Consider the following 25,716-nt stretch of genomic DNA (forward strand, 5'->3'; position numbering starts at 1 on the left):
GGAAAAAAGGCTAGCTATATTTTAGAAAAAATGAGATAAATGTTGATTTAGATGAATCAAAGATGGAAAGCTTAAAAATAAAAGTGCTAGAAGTATAATTGTCTCTCAGTATCCACAGGAAATTGGTTTCAGGACCCCCTCCCAGATACCAAATTTCTAGGACACTAAAGTTCCTTATATAAAATGGCATAGTATTTGCTTATAAACTACACACATCCTCTCATACTTTCATTATACTTATTTTTTTATTTACTTATTTTCTATTTGGAGTGTAGTTGATTTCCAATATTATATTCAAGTATACAGTATAGTGGTTCAATTTTCTTTTAATTCTTGAAATTATAGAGTTTATTGACCTCAGGATGTGGGGCTGGAACCTTCTTTATATTATTATTCAACCAATTTAGAATTATAAGATATTATCACAGAAAGTTTTTTCTTTAAATTTTTTTGGAGTATAGTTGCCTTACAATGTTGTGTTAGTTTCTGCTTTACCAGCAAAGTGAATCGGTTATATGTATATATATGCCCCTCTTTTTTACATTTCCTTCCCATCTGGGTGACCACAGAGCATTGAATAGAATTCCCTGTGCTATAAATATAAAGTAGGTTCCCATTAGTTATCTACTTTATATATAGTAGCATATATATATATATCAGTCCCAATCTCCCAGTTCATCCCATCTACACTTCTTCCCTGGTATCTGTAAGTTTGTTCTTTATGTCTGTTTCTCTGTTTGCTTTGCAAATAAGTTGCTGTGTGCTATTTCCTAAATTCTACTTATAAATGATACTGTATGATGTTTTTCTCTTCCTGCCTTACTTTACTCTGTATGACTATCTCTTGGTCTATCCATGTCTCTACAAATGGCATAATTCCATTCTTTTTTATGGCTTAATAAAGCTCCATTGTATATAAGTATCACATCTTCTATATCAATTTCTCTATTGATGGACATTTAGATTGCTTGCCTGTCCTGGATATTATAAATAATGCTGCAGTGCACATCATGATTTGATATTTTTATACATTACAAAATGACCACCATTAGAAGTCTGGTCTGTCACTGTACAGAGTTTTTAATATTACAATATAATTGACTATAGTCCCCATTACATCCCTGTGACTTATTTATTTTATAACTATAAGTTTGTACCGCTTAATCTCCCTCACCTGGTTAACTCATCCCTCTCCTCTTTGGCAAGCACCAGTTTGTTCTCTGTATCTACTAATCTGTTTGTTTTGTTGTGACTGTTTGTTTTTTTATATTTCACATATAAGTGAAATCATGCATTACTTGTTTTTTTCCGTTTGACTTATTTCAGTTAGCATAGCCTAGGTCCATCCATGTTGTTGCTAATGACAAGATTTCATTCTTTTTTATGACTGAGTAATATTCCTCTCTGTGTGTGAGTGTATGACTGTGTGTATGTGTGTGTATGTGTACCACATCTTCTTCATTCTTCTGTCAGTAGATACTTAAGTGGCTTTCATATGTGGACTATTGTAAATAATGCTGCAGTGAACATAGGGGTGTATAGATCTTTTTGAATTAATGTTTTTGTTTTCCTACAATAAATACCTAGGAGTGGAATTGCAAGATAATACAGTAGTATTTTTAATTTTTTGAGGCACCTTCATAGTATTTTCCTAGCAGCTGTACCAATTTACATTCCTACCAATAGTGCACAAGGGTTCCCTTTTCTCCATATCCTCACCAACACTTCAGTTCAGTTCAGTCGCTCAGTCGTGTCCGACTCTTTGAAACCCCATGAATTGCAGCACACCAGGCCTCCCTGTCCATCACCAACTCCCAGAACTTACTCAAACTCATGTCCATCGAGTCGGTGATGCCACCCAGCCATCTCATCCTCTGCCGTCCCCTTCTCCTCCTGCCCCCAATCCCTCCCAGCATCAGGGACTTTTCCAATGAGTCAGCTCTTCACATCAGGTGGCCAAAGTATTGGAGTTTCAGCTTCAGCGTCAGTCCACCAACACTTACATGCTATCTTTTGGATCATAACCATTCTGACAGGTGTGAGGTGATTGTAGTTTTGATTTGCATTTCTCTGATGATAGTGATGTCCAGCATCTTTTCATGAGTCTTTGGGCCATCTATATGTTGTCTTTGGAAAAAATGTCTTTGCAGGTGCTCTGCTCATTTTTTAATTAGGTTGTTTGTTATTTGAAGTTGAGTTGTATGAGTTCTTTGAGTATTTTGGATATTAACTCCTTGTTAGATACATGATTTGCAAAAATCTTCTGACATTCAGTAGGCTACCTTTTAATTTTGTTGATAGCTTCCTTTGCTGTACAAAAGCTTTTTATTTTGATGTAGTATCATTTGTTTATTTTTGCTTTTGTTTCCCTTGACTGAGGAGACATATCCAAAAAAATACTGTTAACACCAATGTCAAAGAGTGTACTGCCTATGTTTTCTTCTAGGAGTTTCAGGTCTTACATTTAAGGCTTTAATGCATTTTGTATTTATTTTTGTATATAGTTTGAGAATTCTTTTGCTTATAACTGTCCAGTTGTCCCAACAATTTGTTGAAGAAGCTGTCTTTTCCTGTTGTATATCCTTGCCTTCTTTGTTGTAGATTAATTAACTATAAGCATGAGTTTCTGGGTACTCTATATCTGTTCTATTGATCTATATGTCTGTTTTCCAGTACCAAACTGTTTTGATCATTGTAGCTTTGCAGTATATTTTGAAGTTAGGAAATGTGATACTTCCAGTGTTGTTTTTCTTTCTCAAGATTGGTTTGGCTATTTGGAATATTCTGTGTTTTCATACAAATTTTAGAATTATTTGTTCTAGTTCTGTGAAAAATTTCTTAGGTATTTTGACAGGGATTATACTGAATCTGTAGATTGCCTCGGATTGTGTGGTCACATTAACAATATTAATTCTTCCAGTCCATGAACATGGTATTTGGTTGGCCAAAAAGTTCTTTGGTTTTTTAAGTAAAAATAAAAGGCACATCTTTAATTTTCACCAAAAACTTTATTGAACAACACATTTACCATTTTGTTCCACTACTTTTTGCCATTTTACAGGCAACTTCATAATTCCATTTTGCCAAAACTTGTTATCTTCTTGAGCAAAGATTCTAGATGTTTTTTCATGAAGTGCTGCCTTCAGGTGGTCTCACTGGGAGCAGTACTTGTTGGAATTAATGGTTTTCTAGAAGGAGTTCAATATAGAGCACTCCCTTCCAGTCCTACTGTATACACTACATCACGTTCTTTGGATGAAGACCAGCATTTGTTATGGTGGTGGTGGTTCATTTCACTTGTCCCACAAACTTCCATCCCACATTATTGTACAGTATACACTTTTCATCGTCCATCACAATTTGTTTTAAAAACTGCATATTTTCTTTATGTTTCAGGAGAGAATTGCATGCAGAAATACAGTCAAGAAGGGTTTTGTTTTTGTTTTGCTTAACTTATGTGGAACCCAAACATAAAAGTGATTTTCCAAGTTGGTGCAAATGATTTCCAGTGTTTGATTTAGATATTTGAGTATGTCAGCTATCTTCTGCATGGTATAACTTGATTGTTCTCGATTAATGTGTCTAATCACTGTCAACTTCAGCTGGTCTGCCTGACTATAGAGCTTAACTGCCCTTTCAGATGAAAAAACTTATCAGCTCCACCTTTTCTACAAAAATGGAAACAAATACATAATGGGAGGTGGAAAAGAATACCTCTTTAGGGGAAAAAATAGGAACAAAATGAAAAAGGGGAGCAAAAGGAAAATAGACTGAAGTGGCTACCCAAGAAACTAAAAACATTCACCTTAGGGTAACACAGAAACTGAAACCAAATGTGATGGAATTAATGTAATTTATCAAGTCAGTGGGCCCTATACTGTACATCTTGTACAATCCAGAATTATTTTTAAGTCAGTTTTTTAGACTTTTTATTTTATATTGGAGTACAGCTGATTAACAATGCTGTGATAGTTTCAAGTGAAGAGCAAAGGGACTCAGCCATGCATATACGTGTATCTATTTTCCCCCAAACTCCCCTCCCATCCAGGCTGCCACATAACATTGAGCAGAGTTCCCTGTGCTATACAGTAGGACTTTGTTGGCTATCCATTTAAAAATACAGCAGTGTATACATGTTGCATTTTTTAAAATGCACTCCTTTAGTGCTCTAAAGACATGTGTTTTGGCTTTTTCTTTCTTCTCCCAGTTGCTCAGTTCAGTTCAGTTCAGTTCAGTTCAATCACTCAGTCGTGTCCGACTCTTTGCGACCCCATGAACCGCAGCATGCCAGGCCTCCCTGTCCAGCACCAACTCCCGGAGTTTACTCAAACCCATGTCCATTGAGTCGGTGATGCCATCCAACCATCTCATCCTCTGTTGTCCCCTTCTCTTCCTGCCCTCAATCTTTCCCAGCATCAGGGACTTTTCCAATGAGTCAACTCTTTGCATCAGGTGGCCAAACTATTGGAGTTTCAGCTTCAGCACCAGTCCTTCCAATGAACACTGAGGACTGATCTCCTTTAGGATGGACTGGTTGGATCTCCTTGCAGTCCAAGGGACTCTCAAGAGGCTTCTCCAACACCACAGTTCAAAAGCATCAGTTTTTCAACGCTCAGCTTTCCTCACAGTCCAACTCTCACATCCATACATGACCACTGGAAAAACCATAGCCTTGACCGGATGGACCTTTGTTGGCAGAGTAATGTCTCTGCTTTTTAATATGTTATCTAGGTTGGTCATAACTTTCCTTCCAAGGTGTAAGCGTCTTTTAATTTCATGGCTGCAGTCACCATCTGCAGTGATTTTGGAGCCCAAAAAAATAAAGTGTGACACTGTTTCCACTGTCTCCCCATCTATTCCCATGAAGTGATGGGACCGGATGCCATGATCTTAGTTTTCTGAATGTTAAGCTTTAAGCCAACGTTTTCACTCTCCTCTTTCACTTTCATCAAGAGGCTTTTTAGTTCCTCTTCACTTTCTGCCATAAGGGTGGTGTCATCTGCATGTCTGAGGTTATTGATATTTCTCCCAGCAATCTTGATTCCAGCTTGTGCTTCTTCCAGCCCAGTGTTTCTCATGATGTACTCTGCATATAAGTTAAATAAGCAGGGTGACAATATACAGCCTTGATGTACTCCTTTTCCGATTTGGAACCAGTCTGTTGTTCCATGTCCAGTTCTAACTGTTGCTTCCTGATCTGCATACAGGTTTCTCAAGAGGCAGGTCAGGTGGTCTGATATTCCCATCTCTTTCAGAATTTTCCACAGTTTATTGTGATCCACACAGTCGAAGGCTGTGGCGTAGTCAATAAAGCAGAAATAGATGTTTTTCTGGAACTCTCTTGCTTTTTCGATGATCCAGCGGATATTGGCAATTTGATCTCTGGTTCCTCTGCCTTTTCTAAAACCAGCTTGAACACCTGGAAGTTCCCAGTTCACATATTGTTGAAGCCTGGCTTGTAGAATTTTGAGCATTACTTTATTAGTGTGTGAGATGAGTGCAATTGTGTGGTAGTTTGAGCATTCTTTGGGATTGGAATGAAAACGGACCTTTTCCAGTCCTGTGGCCACTGCTGAGTTTTCCAAACTTGCTGGCATATTGAGTGTTGCACTTTCACAACATCATCTTTCAGGATGTGAAATAGCTCAACTGGAATTCCATCACATCCACTAGCTTTGTTCATAGTGATGCTTTCTATGGCCCCCTTGACTTCACATTCCAAGATGTCTGGCTCTAGGTGAGTGATCACACCAATGTGATTATCTGGGTCGTGAAGATCTTTTTTGTACAGTTCTTCTGTACAGTTCTTTTGTACAGTTCTTCTGCCACCTCTTCTTAATATCTTCTGCTTCTGTTAGGTTCCTACCATTTCTGCCCTTTATCGAACCCATCTTTGCGTGAAATGTTCCCTTGGTATCTGATTTTCTTGAAGAGATCTCTAGTCTTTCCCATTCTGTTGTTTTCCACTATTTCTTTGCATTGATCACTGTGGAAGACTTTCTTATATCTCCTTGCTGTTCTTTGGAACTCTGCATTCAAATGGGAATATCTCTCCTTTTCTCCTTTGCTTTTCACTTCTCTTATTTTCACAGCTATTTGTAAGGCCTTCTCAGACAACCATTTTGCCTTTTTGCATTCTTTGCAACCCCATGGACTGTAGCCCACTAGGCTTCTCTGTACATGGAGATGCTTCAGGCAAGAATACTGGAGTGGGTTGCCATGCCCTCCTCCAGGGGAACTTCCCAAGCCAGGGATCAAACCCAGGTCTCCCCCTTTGCAGGTGGGTTCTTTACCATCTGAGCCACCAGGGAAGCCCCCCAGTGTATATAGTGAGGTTTAATTGACATACAGCACTGTGTAAGTTTCAGGTGTACCGTGTGGTGACTTGATAAATGTATATATTACGAGATGATTAACATGAGGTTAGTTAACACATTCATTACTTCATATAGTTGCTTCTTTCTTTATTTTTGCTGTTGACATTTAAGATCTACTCTGTTAGCAGCATTTAAATATGCAGTACAGTATTGTTAACTATAGTCAGCATGCTGTACATTATATCCCCAGGACTTATTCATCTTATAACTGGAAATTGGTACCCTTTGACCACTGTCACCCATTTTCCCCACACCCTAGTCCCTGTAAACCACCAATCTACTCTGTTTCCATGAGTTCAATTACAAATATGTTTTTTAAGAAGAAGGGAATTCCACCTCCTCCCATTTTGAAAGGGTGAAATCAATTGCTAGTTTATTTTTCTTTACAAACTGAAAATAGTTAACTCTCCATAAGCATAGTAATGTCTTACACTGGATCCTTGTTCTTGGCTTTCTGTCATAATTGCTTTTCCTAGTAACTGTTAATAAGAGGTTGGAAATCTGGATATTGTGTATGATATTAAATCATGGATTAGTGAGACTTTAGACTTAATACTTATTGACACTCAAAAATAACTGTAGTTAAAAATCTTAATTTTAGAAACAATTTTTCTTTAAAGTTTAAGCTGGAAAGTCACTTAGATAACTGTTCAGAAAAGGGTTTACAATATGTTTTTATAGATCTTTCAGTAAGTGTAGTAAAGTATACTTTGTTCATGAACTATGTGATCAATCAAAACCAATAAAATCCCTATTATGATAGAAAAATATACTCTGATCTTGGAGTAGAGAAGGTTTTTCTATTATATAAAACTATTAAAAGTTGATAGGTTCATTGGCATAGTTATCAAGTTATGCATGACAAAAATGACCATAGCAAAGCACACGGGAAATAATATACCTTAGGAAATATTTACAAATCATATCACAAAGTCTAATTTTCCTTAGTTAATGAGCAAAAACCCCTATAAATAAATAGGAGAAAGACCAGCTATCTAGTGGAAAATGAACAAAGGTTACAAACCACTTCTTAGAGTGTTAACTGCTCTTTCCAGGGAGTCCACGAGGTCAAATCTGTTTTTATCATAATGCAGAGAAAATGTTTGCCTTTTTCACTCTGTTGAGTGTAGAAAAGCAATTATGAGTAATAACACTCGAAAAGAATATATAGTAAATGTTGCTATAAAAAATCATTAAAAAAACTAATTTGTGCTTATTATGGAAAAATTGGAAGGTACAGAAAAGTATGGAGAATAAAGGATATTATTCCACTTGGGAAATACCTTGATGTATTTGCAGATTTTAAGAGAACCTATGGTATACTTGTTTATGGCCTAGTTCTTAACACAGTATTAACATTTTCCCATGTTTCTAAAAGCTCTATGTAATTAACTTTAAAATTTACTTTCTCTGACCTTGTGAGAGAACTCTGGGCTGTAGGAGTTCTTTCTTAATCTTTATTTAATGCTATCTTAAGAGAGATCATACCTAGAAAGGTAGTTTGATTTTCTTTAGCTCTGTTAAGTAATTCTTAACTAACCCATCATGAGGTACTTAGGTGGCCAGGTGATGGTATGAACTCAGAACACAAGTAGCTATTTCATTGAATACTGGGAAGTGAATACTAGGGATAAGCTCAGATTTTTTCCAGCTTCCAGAGGCTTTTATATCACATTTTTAGTTGTTCATTTGGCTTTGTCAAAATCGTATGTAATGAGAAGATGTCCTGGAGTTTATAATGTGATCCTGACCAGTCATAATGGACTTTAACACTCAAGACCCCATTCTCTGCCTCCGTTCCACAATGCTGTCTTATCTAGAGTCTTCCTTTGTTAATTTGGCAGACTGATTTTTTTTAAATTGGAAGCTGATTACTTTACAGTATTGTGGCAGTTCTTGCCATATGTAGACATGAGTCAGCCATGAGTGCAGATGTGTCCCCATCCTGAACCCCCTCCCACCTCCCTCCCCACCCTCTTCCTTTGGGTTGTCCCAGTGCGCTGGCTTTGAGTGCCCTGCTTCATGCATTGAACTTGCAATGGTCATCTATTTTCCATATGGTAATATACATGTTTCAATGCTATTCTCTCAAATCATCCCACCCTCGCCTTCTCCCACAGAGTCCAAAAGTCTGTTCTTTACATCTATGTCTCTTTTGCCGTCTTATATATAGGGTCGTTGTTACCATCTTTCTAAATTCCATATATATGCGTTAGTATACTGTATTGGTGTTTCTCTTTCTGTATACTTCTGTATTCACTGTGTATAATAGGCTCCAGTTTCATCCATCTCATTAGAACTGACACAAATGCGTTCTTTTTTATAGCTAAGTAATATTCCATTTTGTTTATGTACCACAGCTTCCTTATCCATTCATCTGCTGATGGACATCTAGGTTGCTTCCATGTCCTAGCTATTGTAAACAGTGCTGCAGTGAACATTGGAATACATGTGTCTCTTTCAGTTCTGGTTTCCTAGGTGTGTATGCTCAGCAGTGGGATTGCTGGGTCGTAAGGCAGTTCTCTTTCCAGTTGTTTAAGGAATCTCCACACTGTTCTCCATAGTGGCTATACTAGTTTTCATTCCCACCAATGGTGTAAGAGGATTCCCTTTTCTCCACACCCTCTCTAGCATTTATTGTTTGTAGACTTTTTGATGGCAGCCATTCTGACTGGTGTGAGTTGGTACCTCATTGTGGTTTTGATTTGCATTTCCCTGTTAATGAGTGATGTTGAGCATCTTTTCATGTGTTTATTAGGCATCTCCAGTGAACTCCATGGCAGCCCACTCTAGTATACTTGTCGGGAGAAACCTCATGGACAGAGGAGCCTGGTGGGCTACAGTCCTTGGGGTCACAAAGAATTGGACACAACTGAGCAACAAAGCACATTAACCATCATATGTCTTCTTTGGAGAAATGTCTGTTTAGTTCTTTGGCCCACTTTTTGATTGGATCGTTCATTTTTCTGGTATTGATCTGCATGAACTGCTTGTATATTTTGGAGATTAATTCTTTATCAGTTGTTTCATTTGCTATTATTTTCTCCCATTCTGAAGGCTGCCTTTTTTCACCTTGCTTATAGTTTCCTTCGTTGCACAAAAACTTTTAAGTTTAATTAGGTCCCATTTGTTTACTTTTGTTTTCATTTCCATTACTCTGGGAGGTGGGTCATAGAGGATCTTGCTGTGATTTATGTCAAAGAGTGTTCTGCCTATGTTTTCTTCTAAGAGTTTTATAGTTTCTGGTCTTACATTTAGATCTTTAATCCATTTTGAGTTTATTTTTGTATATGGTGATAGAAAATATTCTGGTTTCATCCTTTTACAGGTGGTTGACCAGTTTTCCTAGTACCACTTGTTACAGAGATTTTCTTCTCTCCATTGTATATTTTTTTCACCTTTGTCAAAGATAAGGTGTCCATAGGTGTGTGGATTTATCTCTGGGTTTTCTATTTTGTTCCATTGATCTATATTTCTGTCTTTGTGCCAGTACCATACTGTCTTGATGACTGTAGCTTTGTAGTGTAGTCTGAAGTCAGGAAGGTTGATATTCCTCCAGTTCCATTTTTCTTTCTCAAGATTGCTTTGTCTTTTCGAGGTTTTTTTGTGTTTCCATACATATGGTGAAATTCAATCCTTTGTTTTGAAGGCTTTCATAACTTATTCCTCATTTCTTGATCCCAGAACTAAAAGTGGAATAGCAATCTTGTCATCCTCCTGATATTTATCCTGTTGCATGTTTTAGAGGGCATATGTTTGGAAGAATCAGCCTGAATGTCTTTAGAACTACCCTCCACTTTCACCTTATCATTTGGGCTAGCTCAGCAGTTTCCGTTTCTGAGACAGATCTTCCTTTCTTCTCCCCAACATCAACTCAGAAATCTGCCAGTTTTTTTGTCCCATGCTATTCAAAAGATAGCAGTATTTTGCATTAATAACTAGCTTTGAAGAGGAACTAACTTTATTGAGAAATATGACACATATAGAAAAGCACAGAAACATATATACATGTCTTAATTATGAACATCCATGTACCACCCTTAGGTCAAGAGATAGAACCCCCAGAAGCTCTTATCTTTTTCTTTCCAATCACAATCCTTTCTGTCCCCACAAAGTAGGCAATAATCTGAGTATTATGTTGATCACTTACTCTGTTTTCTTTGTTGTTCTCCCGCTGGTGCTGTATCCCTGAGCACTGCAGTTCTGTTTTTGAGCTTTGTATAAATGGACTCATGTAACAGGTATTTTATATCTGATTTGTTTCACTCAGCCTTATATGTGTAAGACTTGTCCATATTATTGTGTTTCATTATAGTGCACACTCGTTACTGTAATAGTATTTTAGTGTATGTGTATACCACAGTTAATCCATTCTAGTGTTGATGGACATTTGGCTTGTATTTTAGGGAATTATGAGTAATGCTTCTAGGAACATTCTGATACATGTAGTTTTGATGGTGACATGGATGTATTTTTGTGGTGGTTATACAGGAGTGGAATTACTGGGTCACAGGATATATATATATATATATATATATATATATATATATTTTTTTTTTTTTTTTTTTCCCATCCTGAGTCCGTAATGCCAATTTTTTTCAAAATAGTTGTATTGTACTAGCAGTGTATGAGAGTTCCCAATTGCCCCACTTCCTTCCCAGCTCTTACATTGCCAGGTTCTTTAATTTTAGCCATTTTAATGGATGTATCATTAGGGTTTCATTTTAAATTTCTGTGTTGTGACTCTAATGTGCTTAAGCACTCTCTCATAAGTATGTTGGCAGTTTGGATATCCTCTTTGATGGAGGACCTGTTCACAACTCTTGTTCATTTTTCTGATGGGGTTGTCTGCCTGATTTGAAAGAGTTCTTAATGGAAATCTGGATATAAGCCCTTTATGGATTCTGGATATAAGCCCTTTATTGATTACTTCCTTTGCATAATTTCTTCTTCCATTCTTAAAGGTGTCTGACAATAAACAGGATGTTCTTAATTTTAATGTAGCCTAATTCACCAATCTTTTCCTTGAGATTAGTACTTTTAGGGTCATGTTTAAGAACTTTTTCACAATCTTAAGTTATGAAGATAATCTTTATTATTATCATCTACAAGCTTTATTGTTTTGCCTTTCACATTTAGGTGTATAATCCACCTGAAAATATTTTTGTATGTAATATAATGTAGGGAGTGGTCTTTATATGTGTGGATCTCTTTCTAGTCTATTTTGACTATCTTTGTATCAACACCACTGTTTCAATTAGTATAGCTTTCTAAAAATATCTGCTAGAACAAGTCACTCTACCTTCTTCAATAGTGTTTTGACTATTCTTGGCTCTGTATATATTGCCATATAAATTATAGAATCAGCTTCACAAAAATTGTCTTGGGGTTTTTACTGAGATTGGTTTATAGTATGTTTAGAATTTTTGCACCTGTGCTTGAGTAAAATTGTCCTATAATAGACTATCCTTTTAATGTCCTATGTTTTAATATCTAGTTTATGCTGGCCTCTTAAAATGAGTTGGAGAGCAGTCCTTTTTTTATAATTTTTATTTATGTATGGATGTGCTGGGTCTTTATTGCTGTGTGGGCTTTTTTTTTTTCTCTAGTTGTGGCAAGCAGGAGAGTAGTCCTTACTTTTAATTCTTTGGAAGAAATTTGTGTGTTATTTCTTCTTCTTTACTGGTGAAATCATCTAAGCTTACAGTTTTCTCTCTATAAAGATTTTATTTATAGATTACATTTATAAAATTAATCACATTTTTTAATTTCCTTGACAGTATTAGTTACTTGGACTTTTGTAGAAATTTCTCCACTTTGTATAAAATTTCAGATTTATTAACATACAGTTGTTCATAGTGTGGCCTCTTATCTTTTTCATGTCTACTAGATTTGGATGATGCCCCCCTTTTCATTCCTGCTTTTGGTTATTTGTGATTTCTTTCTTTCTTATCAATTTTGCCAATTTTTCTTTATCGATTTAAAATTCTTTATTAGTTGTTTCAAAGAGCTGCATTTGACTTTGGTCCTCTTTTTTCTAGTGTCTATTTACTCTTTATTTCCTTTTTTTCTCCTTGGGTTTATTTTGTTGTTTTTTCCATAGTTTTCTAAAATAGATACCTTTTTTCTGAAGTTTTCTAAAGTACTTACCTTTTTCATTTTTAACCTTTTTTTCTAATGTATGCATATAAAGCTTATAACTTTAAGATCAACAGAGTTAAACTGTATCCCACAGATTTTGACATTGTTGTTTTAGGTCAAAGAATTTTAAAGTTCCTGTTGTGATTTCTTCTTTGGCTATGGGGGTTTTAGAAGTCTATTTCTTTTTCTTTTTTTAAATTTTATTCAAGTATAGTTGATTTACAGTGTTGTGTTAATTTCTGCCATACAGCAGAATGACTCACACACATGTATCATTCTCTCATTCTTTTCCATTATGGTTTTATCACAGAATATTGAATATAGTTCCCTGAGCTGTACAGTAGGGCTGTGGTATTTATCCATTCTATATGTAATAGTTTATGTCTGCTAATCCCACACTCTTCATCCGTCTCTCCCTCACTCTTCCCCTTGGCAACAAGTCTGTGCTGTGTGTCTGGGAATCTGTTTCTGTTTCATAGATAAGTTCCTTTGTGTCATATTTTAGATTCCATACATAAGTGATGTCATATGACATTTGTCTTTCTCTTTCCGACTTACTTCATTTAGTATGATAGTCTCTAGGTCCATCCATGTTGCTGCAAATTGCATTATTTCATATGTGTATCACATTCTCTTGAACCATAGAGGTCTGTTTCTTAAATTCTGCATACATAGGGATTTTTAGTTTTCTCTTTGTAATTGCACTGTCAGAAAACTTACTTTAAATTACTTTAAAGGTCAGATAAACTGTTTCAATCCTGGGAAATTTATTATTGTCTTTGCTGTGTGTGCTTTAAAATACCCTGTAATTGTTAGGTCATGAATTCTATATGTCTATTAGATAACTTGTGTTTATTAAGTTGTTTAGATCTATTACTTTACTGATTTGTGTGTATACACTTGTTTTCTCTGTGCTGACATGGTATGTCTTTTACTCCTGCCTTTTTGCTTTCAGCCTTCCTGAATTCTGAATATTTTATATGCATGCGTTGTGAACTTAATATAGTTGAAATTTTTTTTTTTTAAATACAGTCTGATAATCTTCAGATTTTAACTAAAGCATTTAATCTACTTAACCTAATCACTGATATATTTGGATTTAAATCTACTATTTTATTTTGTGCTTTTAATTTTTCCTACCTGATATATGTTTTGTTTCTTGCCTGTTTTGTTCTTTTTTCCTTTTTCTTTTGACTACATATTATATTCCATTTTTTCCTTAGTTTTAAAGTTTTATACTTTTTTTACTCTTCTTTTAGTTTTCAACCTAAAGATTACAACAGACATCTGTGATTTATCAAAGTCAGTTGGTGCTTTTATTTTTTTCCTAGATAGTGCAAGGTCTTTAATATGCTTTAGCTATTGTATGATATGGTTGCTGTTGTTGTTATGCAGATGTTTTAAATTATCTTGTATTTTAAATGCAATACATTATTCTTATATTTTATGAAAATTCATTTAGGCTTACATATTTACTGTTTTCACTGCTCTTCATTTCTTTCTCCTTGATTTTTCTCTTTGGGTTATTTTCTGTCTGTCCTTCCCTTAGTGCAGATCTGCTGGTGACAGATTTCCTATCTTAGTATGTCTGAAAATGTCTCTATTTGAACTTCATTCTTGAAGGCTGCTTTTGCAATATATAGAATTCTAGACAGGCAGTTACTTTTTCCTTTCATCTTTTGAAAATACCATTTGTTGTTTTCTGACTTTCATTGTTTCTGTTGAAAAGGAAGCCTTGAATCAAATAGTTGCTTCTTTGTTGCAGATACATTTTTTTTTCTGACTTCTTTTTAGATTTTCTCTTGCCTTTAATTAATTTTTAGCAGCTGTCTCTAGGTTTGGATATGGACTTCTTTTTATTGAATTGGCCAAAAAGTCCGCTCAGACTTTTCGTATAACATCAGATGGAAAGACCCAAATGAACTTTTTGGCCAACCCAATGTTTATCTTTTCTAAAGGTTGAAGATTTTCTTCAGTCAGTAGGTTGATATCTTTAATTGGTTTTAAAAGGTTTTCTGCTATTATTTCTTTGTTATTTCTCCTGTAGGATCTCTCTAGTGATCTTTTTGCATATGATAGATCTTTTTATTGTGTCCTCTTATCTTCTTTACTGAATTTTTCTAGAAAAAAATTTGTTTTGTTTTCTCTGCTTGATTCTTTATATTTTCTTCTGATCTATTCCAGTCCACTAGTTAAACTATGTCTTTCTGTGTCTTTCAGCACGGTTACTTTAAGTCTGTTCTGATGGTCACAATATCTGGTGTCATTGAGGGTTTCTGTTGTTTTTACTGGTTTCCATTTACATTGTCTTGTCTCCTTTTGTGCTTGGTTACCTTTTATTATATGTGAGCAAAGTATTTTTAAAAATTATTTGTAAAAATATTTTGAAACCTGAGATGGTGTTACTTTCCTCCAGAGAGTGTTTTCATTGTTTTCTACCAGGTTCTAGGACACTAGCAATCTGAGATTACTTGAAACCAATTTTAGGGATTACAGTTTTTTGAACCATTCAGACAACTTGAAGCTAGCCTGCAGTATCTGCAATGACTATAATAATTTCAATTTACAAACCTTAGGGGTCCCAGCATCAGGCATGGATGGAGTCCACACTCAACACCCGACTACAGCTCACACCCTTGCCTGGGTCTAGACTATTATTCTTACCCCAGGGCTTGGCAAATTTTCTATAAAGGACCATAGTCTAAATACTTGAGGCTTTGTGGAACATGGAAGCTGTTGCAACTATCAGTGCTACCGTTATTCTGCAGAAGAGCCATAGACAATGCATGAATTAATGAGCAGAAAAGTATTTCAATAAAGCTTTATTTACAAAATCTGACATTAGGACACATTTGGCCCAAGGGCCATATTTCTGACTCCTGCTGTAGTCTGTCAGAAGCTCTGTCAGACTCTCATCTGCCTCTTCTTAAATATAAATTAGCCCTGAATACTGGGCCAACCTCTCTTTGGTCTGCCTTGTTAACTCTGTAGTGCCTTCAAGAATCTGTTAGGTTTTTATGTTTGGTCCAGTTGTTCTCAGCAGGAGGTTTAATTGTCATTATCAGAGGCTAAAGTTACATACAAAGTAACCAATTAAAACAATGAGATTATTCCCCCTATGATCTCAAGAAGGAAGTTTCTTGAGTTGTTCTTAGAGAATATCTCTCACTAACACCCTATAATATATAAATGATATTTTTTAAAAAATAAAACAGTTTTAGGACCTGTTTTGTATAGTCTTCTAGAGAGAGTATATGTTCCAAGGTTAACGTTACAGAGCAGTGTTATCCCTCAGAACTTTGATGATAGAGATGCTCTATATCTGTACTTTTCCTTTTGATAGTCACTAACCACCTGTGGCTGTTAAACTTTTGAAATCTGGCTAGGGTGATTGCAGAGCTAAATTTTTACTTCTGTTTAATTAAAAAAAGTTTCATTGGCGTATAGTTGATTTATAATGTTGTGTTAGTTTCAGGTGTGCAGTGAAGTGAGTCAGTTACGCATGTATCCACTCTTGTTAAAGATTTTTTTTCCATATAGGCCATCACGGAGTATTGAGTAGAGTTCCCTGTGCTATACAGTAGGTCCTTAGTAGTTATCTATTTTATATATAGTAGTATGCACACATGTCATATACATATATGTCAATTCCAGTCTCCCAGTTTATCCCTCCCCCACATCCCATTTAACTTTAATTAAAATTTAAGCCATGTGTGGATATTTAGTTTGCAGGATATTTAGTTTTGCAGGAGATAGCTTAGATGAAAAGAAGAATCTCATATCATTGTAAAGATTAGGATTGACACATATACACTATCATGTGTAAAATGGCTAGTGGGAAGTTGCTTTATAGCACAGGGAGCTTAGTTTGGAGCTCTGTGATAACTCAGAGGGGCGGAAGAGGGGAGGAGGGAGGGAAGTTCAAGAGGAAGGGAATACGTGTATACATATAGCTGACTCACTTCACTGTACAGCAGAAGAGACTAATACAGCATTGTAAAACAACTATACCTTAGTTAAAAAAGAGAATCTCATCCCAGTACACGGTGTGTTCTTACACTCCCACCCACCTGCATACCCATCTTCCAGTGCTCTGGCAAGAAATACTTAGCCTAAATGTGTTTGATGGATATGGTATCTCATTAAATATTTTAGGTCTCATAGAATGTTTCCACTTATTCCCACCATTCACCAGGTGTGATGGAAATATTACACTTGTTATCCTAACTGGGCCAAGTAAAACTGATGGAGTCACTCAGTTTACCTTTAACATGTATTTTTCTTTGCAGGGCAAGGGGCGTCTTCGTCGAGGAAACTATCCATGTCCATCCTCTCCTGCTGTGGTTCGGTTGCCCTCCATGTCTGATGTCACGGAAGAGACCTTGACTAGTGAGGCGGCCCTGGATACTGACATCACGGAGCAGCAGCAGGCAGCTATGCAGCAGGAGGAGAGAGTCCTGACCGAGCAGATTGAGAATCTGCAGAAAGAAAAGTGAGTCGCCGGAAGGAGAGGGAGCAACCGTTACCTGTTTCCATTTCCTTCCTCCTGTACTCTCTTTATTCTTCCTCATTGTGAGTATTGTACCCTCTACATCAGGGTACAGGGGATGTGGAGATGACAAGGACATGCTGTCTGTACTCAGGTAGCAGTGTGAAAGTTGTCACCTCAGGGAAGGATGCTCATGACCTGGGAGATCTGAAACTGCTACAGTGGAGATTCTCGAAAGCCTAACTGGACAGGGTGTGTCAGTCTTAGCCCAGATTCCTAACAGGTCACCAGTCTTGGTGACAGATTTTTCTTATAAAGGAGGAATAAGGCTTCCCAGGCTAAGATGATTCAGAACTCCATAAAGGAACATTATTATCTGAAGATCAGTATAACTATGGGGTCAGCAACTGGATGGTCAGGGTAAGGCAGTAACTGTTGGAGATGCTGGGACACCGGGTAGGGAAATTGGTTGCAATTTGGGAGAGAGACAAATAAACTGCTTTGTGACCTCTGCCGTTCCTGGAGCAAGGATGGTAACACTACTTCTTGGGTATAATGTGAACATCCCGTGGTTTTCTCTGAAGGTACTATGTACTGGTTGACAGTGATGACTTAAGTTTTAAGGAGATTTTTGTTCCTGAGTTCAAGGATCCCAGGTCTGAGAGCTTGATTCATGAGAGATTATGACTCTTTTAAAGTACTTTTTGCTTGTCAGGATTGCTTCTAGAATTTGGATAAGCTGAAAAAGCAGCTAGGGCTCAACTGTGCTGAACATGATAAGGTAAAAATGGTCTACTTTGATGAGCAGATAGCTATTTGATACAAAAATGATCTGAAAGAGGAGCTAATTCAGCATTGATGAAAATGGCATTGGAAGTATTGAAGGATGAATAGCAATTTGCCAGGAAGGTGAAAATCCCAGAGAAAGGAAAATGTATGAGCATAGTCTCAGAGATGTGAATGTGCATTGCTTATGACAGTTGTCATTGCAGCAGTGAATTGTTGGCAAGACTATCCTTGCAAAGATTGTCCATGAATCTCAAGCCAGGTATCAGAGATATTAAAGGATGAATAATATAAAGCTGGATAGAGTGGAAGAGAAGCTAAGAGGGCTCTGAAAAGGAGGAGAATTGATGAAAATGGAGTTAAACTTGAAAGGATTAAGGAGGCAGTGGACAGAGTGGAGGAGGGATCGACAACTCCAGCGTCTGCCCACTGGGGAAAATTGCCGAGAGTGGAGAAAAGGTTATTAGGAATTGCAGATACAAAGGAACTTTGGTGTTAGGGTATTAACATGAGCTTTTAACAAAGATATTGATTAAAATGAATCAGAGTGGTGTCAGGCAGTAGTGAGAAAGTAAGATTAGGAGCTAGGTACCAAAGACTTCAGGGAATGAGGAGGCATGGCTGAGAGGAGGTGAGTGATTGATAAGAAGGAGTAGAGAATAGTAGTCTTAAGTAGAGATGGCAAAGGTTTAAAAGGACAGAAGAGGTCAGTCTGTTTTATTTCATTTAGGAGATCTAGAGGTCTTTCCTTGGCCAAAGAAGGTAGAGGATAGAGTGTGTAGCAGCTAATAAAATTTTGTAGAAAATAGTTTAAGAGCTGGAAGGAATCCTAGAGACCATCTAGTTTAGTCTATTTGTTTTTGTGGATGAGAAAGTTAAGGTCCAGAAAGAGGAAAGTACTTTCCTGATGTATTATGATTGAGTTCAGAGTGAGTTTAGAATCCCAATCTCCTGATTAGCAGCCCAGAGTTCATTTTATCAAAGGATCTTACAGCTTTAGCATCTTCCTCTGCCTCACCCTTAGCTCCATTATAGTTCCCAGCCTTTGCTGTCTTTAACCTTCACTGTGACTGTGACTTGTTGTTCATTCGCTAAGTCATGTTCAGCTCTTTGCGACCCCATGGACTGCAGCAGGCCAGGCTTCCCTATCCTTCACTATCTCCCTTGGTTTGCTCAAACATAACGTCCATTGAGTCGGTGATGCCATCCAGCCATCCCATCCTCTGTCATCCCCTTCTCCTTCTGCCTTCAATCTTTCCTAGCATCAGGGTCTTTTGCAATGAGTTGGCTCTTCGCATCAGGTATACAGGTCCTTATCACCACCCTGCAAGGGAACAGTAAGAAATGTGACTGTTTTTGCTACCTAAATTCCTGACATTCACAGACGGTCTGCTTTTCTGTTGGCTTCCTTCCATTTCTTATCAAATGATAATGATTTCTTGATTGTATCTTACAGGGAAGAACTAACATTTGAGATGCTTGTCCTGGAACCACGTGCTTCTGATGATGAAACCCTTGAGTCTGAGGCCTCCATAGGGACTGCTGATAGCTCAGAAAATTTGAATATTGAGTCTGAAGGTGCCATCTCTGAGAAATCAGGTAAATGAACATGTTAGACCAAAGACTCCAGATTTGTTTTGCAGAGGAGGAATAAGGATTCCCAAGCAAAGACAGTCTCTTTCAAGAAGGCCCTTGACCTCACTTGAAAAGATGACAAAGTCCTAAGGAGCTGAAATATACCAGTCCTCCTAAAGCATCTGTATAAATTGTTCATCAGATCAAGCCTTCAGTGTAACATATTTCTTTTGTAATGTAATGTTTCCTTGTATTTACCACAGAGGAAAGCCAGCAGTCATAGCTCATGTTATCTTACTGACTCATGACCCATTTTCTAAGGGCAGGTAGTGGGAGCCGTGCCCTGCTATGAGATGGGACCGGACCCAGGGAAGTCTTTAACTGTCTGACGTGTCTCTGCGAGATGTGGTATTTACTACATATTCTGGCAGTGTTTTAAATGATGGGGATGTTTGTAGGCCTCCTCTAATGGCATGGTCCCACTCCAGCTTCCTCAGGGTTGATTCTGAAATGACATGGATGGTGTAGAGATGGGTGATGAACTCTTCTTGAATTGTGACTGTGCCCAAAGCAGGTCACCCTGGACCTTCCAGATCTTAGCCCACCCACTTTCACATGTGAGCAGTGACACCTCTTCATCACACAATGATTTGCTTCAGAGAGAACTGTCATTTACAACTTTGGTCTCTTTCTTGCATTAGAGAGAAGCTTAGCCCTTATCTCTACGAAGGCAGCTGGCAAGTCTGAACCTTCAAGCAAGTTGCGGAAGCAGCTCAAAAAGCAGCAAGACTCACTGGATTCAGTGGACTCTTCAGTCTCTTCTTTATGTTCATCTGGCACTGCATCTTCTCATGGGACCAGAAGACGATTTCAGATTTATTCCAAATCTCCTTTCTACCGAGCTTCCTCAGCTGGTGAGGCCCTCGGGATGGAAGGGCCATCCGGCCAGACCAAATCCCTAGAAGACAAGCCTCAGTTCATCAGCAGAGGAACCTTCAACCCTGAAAAGGGAAAACAAAAATTAAAGAATGTGAAAAACTCACCTCAGAAAACCAAAGAGACCCCAGAGGGGATAGTTGTGTCTGGCCGCAGGAAAACTGTGGACCCAGACTGCAGCTCGGCCCAACAGCTCGCTCTCTTTGGGAATAATGAGTTTATGGTCTGAACTGGCAGATGTGTGTCCCTTATGGCTACAGAGTGGTGAACACATCTCATCTTGGGGCTTCATCACCTGGTCCACAGTATCCATCCTGATTGTGGTCCTGCCTCTTGCCCGAGCATACAACCAAGACCTTGTGTGCTGAGTCCCAGGTGGGCCTCCTGCCGAAGCGGAAAGTCGTCTTTGAAGCCTGCCAGGGATGGTGCCAGCTGTGCCTTGGCTGCTCTATCCGACTGGAAGTTTCGCTGAACAGAGCGCCCAGGGCCTTGGGGTTTGGGTCAGCTGAGGAGGTCTTTGTGTTGCCTCTCCTCCCTCCCTTTTCCCTTCCCAGAGGTGAGCGTAGAACTGGGGGGACATTGTGGGCTAGAGGGACCCACTGATTTCTAACATTTGAAGAAAACATATAAACCTTTCTTAACCATGAAAGCAAAATCCTTTGGGTTTATTTTGGGATCGTTAGGAGCTGGTATAGAATATAATTTTCTTCCAATGATTTGTAAGCAAAAAGCCTAAGCCCTCTATTTTAAGATTTTTGAGAAACACTCCATGTTATATTCTGGGGAAACTTAAAAAAAAGCAGTTGTCTCCATCAAACCATCAGAGCTTGTTTGAGACCTCTGTGGTTATCTAGTGACGAAGAGAAGACCTGTTTTGTTTTTCAACGATGTTTGATGTCATAATAATCAATGCTGGTTTAACCCCTGGTTAGTTCCTGCCAAATGGATTGCATGGGCCGAAGTTTCAATAGCCATACTGTTCTTATATCCCCTTATCCTAGAATCAGATTCCTCTAATATTTTGTAAATGTCCCAGAGACATGGTGATCCCTAAACAGGAGGGTTTCATTCTAATTTATCTAGGCCTTTCTCTTTGTATAGATTAAACTGAAGACCATATATGAACCTGTTTATCTGCTGGTGGATTTCCACCACGAGCTCACACAAATGATGTGACCACATAATCACTTCTCCCCAGGCATTCACACATAGCACTGCATGAGTAAACATTACAGAAAGCTGCCAAAAAAGAAAAAAAGAAAAGTTTTTAATATGACCCATCTAGCTTTTATCTTTTTTCCTCAGACCATCAGTATTAAATAGATTTAAAAAAATCAAGGACTACTTGAAGCTATTTTTGTTAATATTCTGGTTACTGAAGTTTACTGTAAATATATATATGTATAGTGTGCATATTTCTTTTTAACTTTATGCTTCCTTCCTCCCTATAGAATTTCTTCCCACAGATTAAGGGCCATTGGATGTGGTGGTGAGAGCCAGATATCCCTGGGTTGAGGGAAAAGTCAAACCATTTTCCTCACCACTGGGTGTCTCCATGACCTGAGTTATAAAAGCATTTTAAGCTTCTTAGTGTTTGTGGGATTAGAAGTCTGTTTTTGCTATTTATAATATATGGGAAATGAAACATGATGCCCTGTTTGAGATAAATATGTGAAAATGTTTCTTTTTTAAAGTTACTAAATGCATCTTGTCTAACTGCCACATGCACTGTTCTAAAAAAGAGCCTTTACCATCTGTAACCTGAATTTTGGTTATTCTTCCTTTTCATACTTCTTTGAGATGAAGTTATAGAAACCTGAGGACTTTCATTAATAAGGCAGAGTCTCTCCTGTTACACAACAGTGACCCTCATGCCACTGCCTCTGTGGCTGCTGTCGAGCCCCAGAGGCCAGACACAAATATCATCCTGAGTGGCAGCTCCAGGAAGCAGGCGGCTTTCCTCTCCCTGGTGGGGTTCAGAAATGACCTCGGGAGAAGGAGTCTTTGTCAATTTCCAGAATGATGATGGTTAGTAACTAAACATGTTCGATTTTATAGCCCGCAAACATCTGCCACCTTGTTCATGCTGCCTTGAGGAGTAATAAAGGTAAATAAAGTCTTTTAAAATCTGAATTTCAGAGAATCTCCTAGAGCAGAACCCAGCCCCTCAGCATGGTTGTGTCTGCATGGGTACCCCAGTCCCTGTGCCAGGCACAGTCTCTCCCATTATTCTTGGCAAGGTGGTTTTCAGCCGGTGTTGAGTACTCCTTTCCACTTGTTCCAGGACATTACAAAACAAAAAAAAGTGATTACCCCTGTTGAGTAGTTTTCTTTGGCTTAGAGGAATGGCCTGGGAAACACATTTTGGCATACGGGCTCCCTTCTAAATCTTTATGGAGTTTTTGTTTTGTTGCTGTTTTGCAAAATAAGTTTTTGGCAGTTAAAAAAAATAAATAAACTACTCATATAGGTCACTTTATAGGAACCAGGTGATGGATGTTAAGAGACTTTATAATTTTTTCTCAGGGACCTAAAACCTGAATTTGGATAACATTAAATAAATATTTGTTTTTCAGTTGCTAGATTTGTGGATTTCTAGTCATTTAACAAGCTGTCAGAATGGAGGGGTGGGGAAAGGGAGATGCATGGAATGCTAAGAATGGAGAGCAAAGGCGGGACCCTCCCTTTGAAGGAAAGCATGCTGCTGTTCCCTAGAATAATGGGCATTGTTGGCCTGAAAAAGATGAAGCCATAACACTTAACAGCTGTCGGAACCAAGTGCTGTCTCTCCTCTCCTCTCATCTTAACCAGTCATCTCTGTGGTTCATGTTACATTACCACAAGCCAATGCTGCATTACAATCACTTATAATTAAGATATTTAACATCTGTATGTGTCAAATGTGTGTTTTCTATTTGCTTCTCCTTTGCTCATTTTCTTTGATCTCAAATGCCTCAAAGGAATCCCATGTGTGGCAGCACAGAGGCAGCCCCTGATTTGGAGCCCATACTCTAAAATGCAGAGCATTCTCTTCTTACCACACCTTCTCAGCCCCAGATACAGCCTGGAGTTTTAATTCTCCCCATTAAAGCCAACATATCCCTTATCATGGAAAATGTAATGGAAGCAGAAAAGTATAATTGTAGGGTCAAAGTGTGTATACACAAAGTGAAGTAAATACAGAAAGGATTCAGGAAGGTGACTTGCTTCATTTGTAATGCACTGTGTACTTCCTGCCATTTTAATTATTGTGCCACTCTGGATTTCTGCGAACACAAAGAAGATAACAGCCCAGTATGAGCCTTGTGGAGGCAGAGGGACCTGAATTCAGAGGATGTGATATAAGAGCCCTCCCTTGTCATGGGAGTTAGTGGAGACTTCTGTCTTCCATCACAGTAGGGTTGTTTTCACTGTCAAAGATGGAGGATCCCAGAAGCATGCAGAAAATAGGAGCTCCAGCAAGGTTCTGCAGGCCCACTTCAGTGCCTGTGGGCCACATTTTTCTTTTTTAAACTCTTAACTGAGGAATGTGTACCTTTCACAAGCACGTTGGTGAACAAGAGAGAAGAAAATATTCTCAGGATGTGTTCAAAGCTCAGAGAATTTTAAGAAGGAAACACTCTAGCTGGCTTTCCTTATTCTCCTCTCTCTCATTTTCCCCCCTCTTGGTCATTCTGTGTTGACCAACACAGCATCATTCGGTGCTGACAGATATGTTTGTCTACCCATAATTGTGGGACAGCTCCCCATAATTCTGTGACAGTTGGCACTGTCCCCCAATACCATGTTAGCCTTGGTAGTAAAGTTCCGTGGTGGCTGTGGGAGTCTTTCTCAGGGCTTCCCTGATGGATCACATGGTAAACAATCTGCCTGCAATGTGGGAAACCTGGATTCGATCCCTGGGTTGGGAAGATGCCCTGGAGAAGGGAATGGCAGCTCACTCCAGTATTGTTGCCTGGAGAATTCTACGGACAGAGGGTACAGTCCATGAGGTCGCAAAGAGTCAGACACGACTGAGTGACTAACACTTTAACTTTGCTATCTTTCTATGCCCCTAAAATACTGTTTACCCACTTTTCTCTGGAACTGCTCCCACATCTTATCTGGTGGTAAAGGGCAAAATAGTGACTACGGAGGTGGATCTATTAGGGCTTGTTGGTCTCTTAGTTGAAACTGTTGTCAAAAAAGCCCCACTAAGGGGTCCATCACCTTGCTTTCCATCCATACTGAATGCCTATTTATCATCCCTCTTAGGTCATGTAAAAGTTGCACCTTTGGAACCAAGTAATTGTATTTACTAAGGGAAAGGTGTGGACTACAGATAAGTATTATATTAATGAATTTAAAGTAATTTATATAAATATACTGAGTGTAAATTTATAAAAGACTATCTATTGTAAAAGGACATAGCCTGTGAAATATAATATCATTTTACTGTTTAATAGAATAATTCTATACAAAGAATGATTTGTCTCACCCACAGAACTGATTACATTCCTGATGCAATCAACAGGCACTTTGTAATTTCCTTTTTTTTTTTTTTTTTGGCAGGGGGTGGGGCTGGGGCCATCAGTTGTATAAAGTGCAGTTTGTGCCACTCAAAATACGCACTGTATGGCTACACAGGAGCAGCTTGGTGGACAGGTCACTCCATGGACCATTAAAGAACAAAGCTTCCAGAAGCAGCAATACGTGTGGTTTGTTTTCTGACCATCCTGGCTCCCACCCCAACTCACTCCAGCCTGAACCCAAGGAATAGCAATGATTTTTTATAAAGTTCTCGTGCTTTTTTTTTTAAGCAAAGGATTGAGCCCCAATTGATAAAATACAGAGATGGTAATTATTGGAAACTTAATTTAGCTCAAGTGGAGGTGAGATTTCAAGTTGTCAGTTTTCCATAAATGCTAAGTTGTCAAGACTTCATTTAATCAATTTAGAGAATGGGGTGCAGGGAAGAAAATAAATCTACATTGAGGATCTTCAGCAAAAAGGCATAGCTGCTAGTAGAGGGCCCTGGAGTGTCCTTTTTTGTTCTGCCCCTGCACTTGCATGACTTGGGCAAGGTCATTTGTCTTCAGTCTGGAATGTGTTCCCTCCCCCAGGTTTTCTCTGGGTAACTCCTACTGCCTCTGAGGTCATAGTGTAAAAGGCATTTCTACTTGGAAATTTCCTGTTCCCCGTCGAACTGGCTTAGATGTCTTGTGTTCTCAATAGCGGCCAGTGTTTGTGACATCAAAAAACTGACGTTAGCTTCCCAAGGCAAGACGGGAACCTATCTTCTGACTGTTCGATCCTCAGCACCTAACAAAAGGTGCCCACACTTACAATTTGGATGAGAGAGTTGAATGTGATCAGGGGTTCTCAAATACCAAACCAAATCTAAAGTGAAATTGAAAAAAAAAAAAAAAGTTG

General features: G+C 38.2%; 1 protein-coding gene across 8 annotated transcripts in view; it reads left to right on the plus strand.

Moving 5' to 3' along the window:
• Window positions 1-22,882, plus strand: part of MYO9A (myosin IXA) — a 239,522-nt gene extending 216,640 nt beyond the window's left edge. For all 8 annotated transcript variants that reach the window (XM_061157939.1, XM_061157937.1, XM_061157942.1 and 5 more), the window contains 3 exons: window positions 16,808-17,010; window positions 19,250-19,392; window positions 20,070-22,882. In XM_061157939.1, the coding sequence (XP_061013922.1) occupies window positions 16,808-17,010; window positions 19,250-19,392; window positions 20,070-20,533 (810 nt within the window). In that variant the 3' untranslated portion in view covers window positions 20,534-22,882. The remainder of the gene's footprint in view (window positions 1-16,807; window positions 17,011-19,249; window positions 19,393-20,069) is intronic.
• The last annotated feature ends 2,834 nt before the right edge of the window (window positions 22,883-25,716 follow it).

This window comes from Dama dama, chromosome 12 (assembly GCF_033118175.1).
Source record: "Dama dama isolate Ldn47 chromosome 12, ASM3311817v1, whole genome shotgun sequence".
NCBI lineage: Eukaryota > Metazoa > Chordata > Mammalia > Artiodactyla > Cervidae > Dama > Dama dama.